The 6,420-nt window shown below is 62.3% G+C and overlaps 1 protein-coding gene across 1 annotated transcript in view; it reads left to right on the forward strand.

Annotated features, from left to right (window-relative positions):
• The first annotated feature begins 4,085 nt into the window (after positions 1-4,085).
• ADGRG3 (adhesion G protein-coupled receptor G3) overlaps positions 4,086-6,420 on the forward strand; it is a 16,461-nt gene continuing 14,126 nt past the window's right edge. Inside the window, exon 1 of the mRNA XM_012647858.1 lies at positions 4,086-4,171. Within this exon, the coding sequence (XP_012503312.1) occupies positions 4,120-4,171 (52 nt within the window). The 5' untranslated portion in view covers positions 4,086-4,119. The remainder of the gene's footprint in view (positions 4,172-6,420) is intronic.

Consider the following 6,420-nt stretch of genomic DNA (forward strand, 5'->3'; position numbering starts at 1 on the left):
ACCACGCTGGCTGTGGGACCGTCCCCGCAGCTGTCCTAACCCGGGGCTGTCCTCACCACCCCTGGGCCCAGCCCTCATTGCTGGGGGTCAGGCCTTGGGTCTGGGAGGCCTGGCACATCCTCGGCCCCGCGCCCCTGCCCAGGACAGAAATGTGGCCCTAGCCGCTCTATTTCTGGTGTCACCTGCGGACACTCTGCAGCTCCTATTGTTTTCACCTAAGGGTGGCGTCTGGGTCCGATGGGGCCAGAGCCTGGAGGAGGAGAGGCCCCTCCCTGGGACAGAGAGCAGCTAGTCTAACTCTGAGCCCCGGGCCCTCCCCCTCCATCAGCCTCCTCTCCCGGGGCCTCCCCAGTCCTTCCCCCAGCCTGGGGCCCCGGTTCCCACGCTGTGATTTGGGTGGTGGCTCCCAAGGGCTTCCTGGTGCCTGCTGTAAACTTTTGTCTGCTGCCCAGGCCTTGGCCTGCCCCCACTCAGGCTTAGCGTAGACTCACGGGCTGGGCTAGGTCGTCTGTCCTCCCGGGCCCCCTCTGAGCTGCATCCCCCCTGCTCACCATGGCCAAGCACACACCTGGGGGGGCCTCAGCCTCTCCCAAAGCCCTCTCCTGTGGCAAGAACTGTGGACCGTGGCAGTCCCATCTTGTTCCATCCCAGCACTCAAGGACTGAGACCTACCTCTTCTGGTGACATCGGCCTAGAGCCCAACACTTTGCTAAGGGATCCTCTCCAAATCCCTGGAAATGGCTCCAGACACACTCAGCTGTCCGTCCCACAAACACGCTAGGCAAGCGCCGGTCCTTGCTGGGTGGGAGGGACACGGCGGCCAGACCTGGTCGCTCCCGCTGGGAGCGCTCAGTCTAGTTGGTGTGCGAGGCGTGCACCAGGCCAGACACCCTGCAGCTGCAGGCACGGGTCAGGGAGCCGTCGCTCCTGGCTGGGACTGCAGGAAGACTTTCTGTAGGACGTAGCGTTTGAACTTGATCTCAGCCTTAGACACGTAGAGGATGTTCTTTTTAAGTAGCAACGCATTTGTCTTTTGATACTGAAAAGAAGTACATGTTTGTTGTAGAGAATTTGAAAACCGTAGAAGGATATCAAGACGAAAAATAAAAAACAACTGTCGTTATCACCTAACCGGGTGTGAGCATTTTCGAGCATTTTCTTCTGAGCTTTTCTCTGGGCTTCTGTTAAGAGAGTTACTAATGCAAACACTTGGGGGCCAATCAGGGAACAGGAACGAGAGAAGAGGGCTACGTGTGGGGCCGAAAGTCAACTGCTGGAAGTCTTGTCAACCAGGGCAAGGGGGAGGACAAAAGGCAACTTGGTGTCGGTGTTAGGGGGACAATGGGGAGAGGTGGGGTCTGCGGCGAACTGGAGAATCCAAACCCCATGCTGAGGGGGTGGCCGCTCGTCAGCTCTGGCTGGCTGGTCACTGCCTTGCAGGGATGAGGGCCCAAGGGGCCAGACCACCTGTCTTTTATAAGAAACGAGAAATCCAGATGGGGGTGTGAAATCCTGATTTAAAAATTGTGGCGAGCCCAAAAAATTCTCTGGCCAAAAACATCACGTTCGAGGGCTGTATCCAGCCATGCCAGGTCCTGTGACATATTTAACCAGTTGATCTCCCTCCCTGCCTTCCACCTCGTCCCGCCAAATCTCTCCTCCCCATCCTGTGACCTGGGTGAGGCAGGTGGCGTAGGAGTCTGTCCCCCACCCCGACGGGGAGCAGCCAGGTTTGCAGGCGTGAAGTCCCCCTGCCTCTGACTCAGCCCCGCGCCCGGCCCCCAGCAGAGCCCTCTCCCTGCCGCAGCCTCCTTCCCCCCCTCCTGGCTGTCCCGGGGAGCTCAGGCAGGGGAAGAGGCTCCAGTCTCTGGGGTTGGGTGGGACGGGTGTGAGAACACGCTGGCAGCCAGGGCTAGACTGGCAGCACCCTCTGAGAGGCATGAATGTGGCATCTTTGGGGACCTACAGGGGCCTCGGTGTGTGGGAACCTCCTGCGACCTGCTGTTCTCCCGACCCCCAAGTTCCTTCCTTCGGCCTCTGCCCCACCTTTCTCCAGGCAGGGGATGGCTGAGGACAGAGGCCAAATCTTCACAAGCCCCCGCCCCCAGCGTCCTGATCGGCCCAGCGGGATCAGAGCCAGCTTCGCTCCTCACAGGCCTGTGGGTCTCTGCGGGGGAGTCTCCCCATCCCCACGGCTGGCTAGGCCTGGGGGGAGAGGTGAGGCGACGCCCCCATCCCCAAGGAGGGAGGGAAAGCACCCGGGCCCTCCAGCCAGGCAGAGAGCGCCCCCCTCGGACAAATTCCCCTTTTTCGTGAGCATCTCAGTTCTGCCGGTGCAGGTGGTGGGAGGGGTCCTGGTCAGGTCCCACCTCCTCTGATAGGCCCATCGCGACAGCGCCCTGGCGCTCCTTCGATGGTCCTAATCACGCACTTCCTGGGCTGCGGGGCTTTAGACAACAGGATCGCCCCTTCCACCGGGACACGGCCAGGTCTGCGCCTGGGAGCATCCCTCTGGCATGGGAAGTAGATTAGAGTGGCCAGGGGGTCTGGCCGGAGGACAAGCTGGGGACACGAGGTGGCAGAAAGGGAAGCTACGGTTCTGTTTGCCCTGGGATTTGGGGGTCCCGGGGCTCTGTAAGTGGCTCCGCACCAGTCCCCTGTCCCTGTGGGGCCTGGGAGGGGAGACTTTCAGAGAAGGGGCTGCAGGGAAAGGTGGCCTTCCTTCTGGTCCCGCCTGACCCTCACCTGTCACCTTCCCAGCTGCCCTGGTCCTGCCTTCCCAGGTGGGTTGATCGCTCTGCGTCCCGGTCTGCAGACCTCTGGGCCCTTCCTCACAAACTGGCACGGGCGAGCCCCTCTGGGGGCCCAGGCGTCAGTGGTGGGGCTGGGGTCCAGCGGCGGGCCCAGCATGGCTGAGCCCACCATTTCACCTCCCCGCCGCCGCAGCCGGGACAGGAGGCGGGGCAGGCCGAGCAGTTCCCATCTGCCCGCCCGACCTTCCCTGCAGAGGAAGTTTCTGGGGCTCAGGAAGCCCTGGGCTCTGACCTGCTGCCCCACACCAGGTTCCCACTGCCTCCCACCCCCGACCAGTGACCCCGACATTCCCGCCCCAGCCCTCCCCAGGCTCGGAGGGCTCAGCCGGGACGAGGCCTGTCTGGACACCGTGCAGGGGGCAGGGGAAACAGAGGCCAGCTGGGGCCGGGCGGCTCCCCAGTTGGACCCCAAGGCTAGCTCCGGCCTCGTGGGCCTGAGGCGGGTGCTGGTAAGGACACACTTTCTTGGTGGCGCACCCTTCCGCTCTGATCCCCGAGCGGGGCCCAGCCTCATCCGCAGGGCTTCCTTGGAGCCACCTGAGTCGGAGCCGGAGTGGTCGGCCCTGCCCTCCCCTCGTGCCGCGGCCCACAGAGATCGGCTGCCCCTGCCTCCCGCCTGGGCCAGCAGTGACCAGCCGGGGGCTGAGGACAACAATTTCACAGCACTGATGATCAGAAAGTGATAACAGTCACAGCCCATCCTGTCATCCAGGCTGTCGGGGAGGCTCGGGCCGCAGGGCCAGCTAACGCTCTCCCCCGACACCTCCAGCCTGGCTCAAGCCAGAGGCACCGTCCATGTCTTCGTCCTCATGCCTAGAGCCAGGCTCTGCGCCCAGCTTGTTGCCGGTCTCATCAAACCCTGACAAGCCTCATTGCGATCTCCACTTTACAGAGGAGGAAACCGAGGCTCAGAGAGGCCCCCAGCTTATGAGAGGAGAGGTGCGTGTAGGTGTGCCTGACTCCAAAGCCCGTGCTCATCACTATTCCCAGGGGTCTGCTCCGGGGTGGAGGCCTCTGAGGCTCAGAAACCCCATCCCCGCAGCACCCACCCGGTGGGGCCCTGGGAGCACTCCCGGTGGGTGCAGCAGCTCCCTCTGCAGGTGGACTCACGGCGGGGTGAGGCTGGGAGCACTGCCCAGTTCCCCACCCTCACCTTTCACAACCCCACCGATGGCGCCATTGAGCAGGAAGGGTGAGAAAGAGCGCACAGGAAGCGGCGGGGCGGGGTGGGAGGGCTAGCTCAGCCGACCCGGGCCTGGAGGCCAGACAGCCACAGGGCTCTGGCCGGAGGCAAGGCTGGCCAAGGATGGTGACGCCCAGCGGCCTGGGGGCCCTGCTGCTGCTGCTGCTGGCCTCAGGTGAGCAGCCGGCTCCTCGCCCCTCCCGCCAAGCCTGGGAGACCCTGCGCTGCGGAGGGCTCGGGGCAGGGTCTTGGGTTGCGGGGAGCCAGGGACAGGGTCGGGGACGGGAGGGGGTGAGGAGTGGGGTGTCTGGGGTGTGTCCTCCGAGGAGCCTCCCCGACCGCCTTGGCGCCTCCTCTAGCCTTGTCCCTCTGGGCCAGTTCTGTCGTCCTGCCAAACCTCAGGCAGGGCCGAGTCTCAGGTCCCCTTTCAGGGCTGTGGCCATGGGGGAGGACAAGGGTTCCCCCACTCCCCGACCGGGGCTGTGGCTCAGGGACAGGGGTGGGCCCTGGACAAGCTCGTCTCTGGCTGGCCAGTGGGTTCCTGGGACGAGGGTCGGGACCCTCCGGAGCCTGAGGCCAGGCGGAGCTTGCGCCCCTTCGTCTGGTCCCCTCCGCCTCACACAGCACCCCACGCCGCGCCCTCTCCCCATCTCCGCCACGGCCCGTGGTCCTCAGTGACGGAGCCGGTCACTCCTGCCGTCCTCTCCCTCGGGTCTCACACCCACCCATGCAGAGGCAGCTGGAGGACCCCGGGCCTGGCCCTCACTGTCCCCTCTCCCAGGAAAGCCACCCCCGCCCCACCTGGCAGGCTCCGTTTACCCTTCCCGGCCGCTCTGTGGCATCTCAGCAGCCCTCTCGGGCAGAGGGACGTGTCCTTCTCGGTGCCCCATCTCAGGGCCTCTCAGGCTCCTGCTGTCTTGCTCTTGACTCGGTGAGTGGCCTGATGACGTGTCTGCCTCCCTGGGTGTCTGTCCAGCGTGTGGTCTCGAGACTTTGGCCACATGGATCAACCTCTCTGGGCTTCAAAGAACCCTCTTCTCTTCAAATGTTGGGCGTGTCCGTGAAATGCAAAGTTCAGTCCCTGGCTCTAAAAAGGGTGAAAAATGGCAGTGTTGTCCTGGTAAAGTGGAGGCCACCAGGTGGCACTTGATGGATTAATTAACTTAACAACCTAAGGTGGCCGTCATCGGGTCTCACGGGCAATGTAGGTCCAGGCCCTTCCAGGTGACCATGTGTCCCCGCGGTGATGTGGGAACTCTGGTTCGGGCAAAGCATGAGCTGTTTGAACGAGTGAGGAGCTTTGAGAGGTTCGTATCTAGAAGTAAGACTTCTTTCGTGGACGTTTACGGGTTAGTCACCGTTTGCCCATTCATTCATTCATTCATTCATTCAGCATTGGTGGCCGCCTGCTGTGCCGGGCCCTGTGCTGGCACACCTGGCCCCTGCCCTCAAGGGGCTCACGGCCTAGCAGAGTGACAGGGCGTGGTGAGGACCAGGCAGTTAGGGCCGAGGAGGGTACAGAGGCAATGGAGGGGCTTCCATAATGGGACACGTTTCGAGGGTGCAGGCAGAGCAAGGCGAGGGAGGAGGGTGGTTGCTCGGTGGGCTGGCACCTGAGGGCAGCCCTCAGCACCCAGGCCTGGAGGGCGCGGGAGGGATCGGTCCCCAGGATGCATGGATACAGGCTGTGGCCGCAGGAGGGAAAAGCAGACCACTGGGGGTGGGCCGGCAGGGAGGGGCCGGAGGGGCCATGGAAGTGGGGCAAATGCCACGCTGCCCTCTGACCTCCAGCCCACTCCCCATCTGCCGCACCCAAATCGAGGTGATCCACGGAGGCCAGGCTCTGGGGCAGCGCATCTGGAGATGGCGCCATCCCATATACGGGCCTGGTTGGGGGTCTCCTTGTTTGGACTAAACGCTTCCAACATCTTCAAAGAATAATCATGCAAAAGATATTTAACAATTTTCTCTGCACTGGGTGCTTGCCGCGAGCACTGAAATTCACAGCAGCCCGCGAGGGAGGCTCTGTCATCACCCAGCATGGTGCCACCTGCACCTCCCCTCCCCTGTCCCCTCTATTTAAAAAGCAAACATGGACCCCATTACAGACCCGCTCACCTACCCTTTGCCTTGTCCCATGAAACAATGTATCATAAATATCTTTACAAGCTAACAGCAGTGCGAAGTTCCTTTACAAGCTCATTAAAACAACATAGGCCAGGCGCGGTGGCTCAAGCCTGTAATCCTAGCACTCTGGGAGGCCGAGGCGGGTGGATCGCCCAAGGTCAGGAGTTCGAGACAAGCCTGAGCAAGAGGGAGACCTCGTCTCTACTAAAAGTCAAAAGAAATTATCTGGACAACTAAAAATATATATATAGAAAAAATTAGCCGGGCATGGTGGCACATGCCTGTAGTCCCAGCTAC

The sequence above is a fragment of the Propithecus coquereli genome, unplaced genomic scaffold (assembly GCF_000956105.1).
Source record: "Propithecus coquereli isolate 6110/MARCELLA unplaced genomic scaffold, Pcoq_1.0 Scaffold272, whole genome shotgun sequence".
Taxonomy (NCBI): Eukaryota; Metazoa; Chordata; class Mammalia; order Primates; family Indriidae; genus Propithecus; species Propithecus coquereli.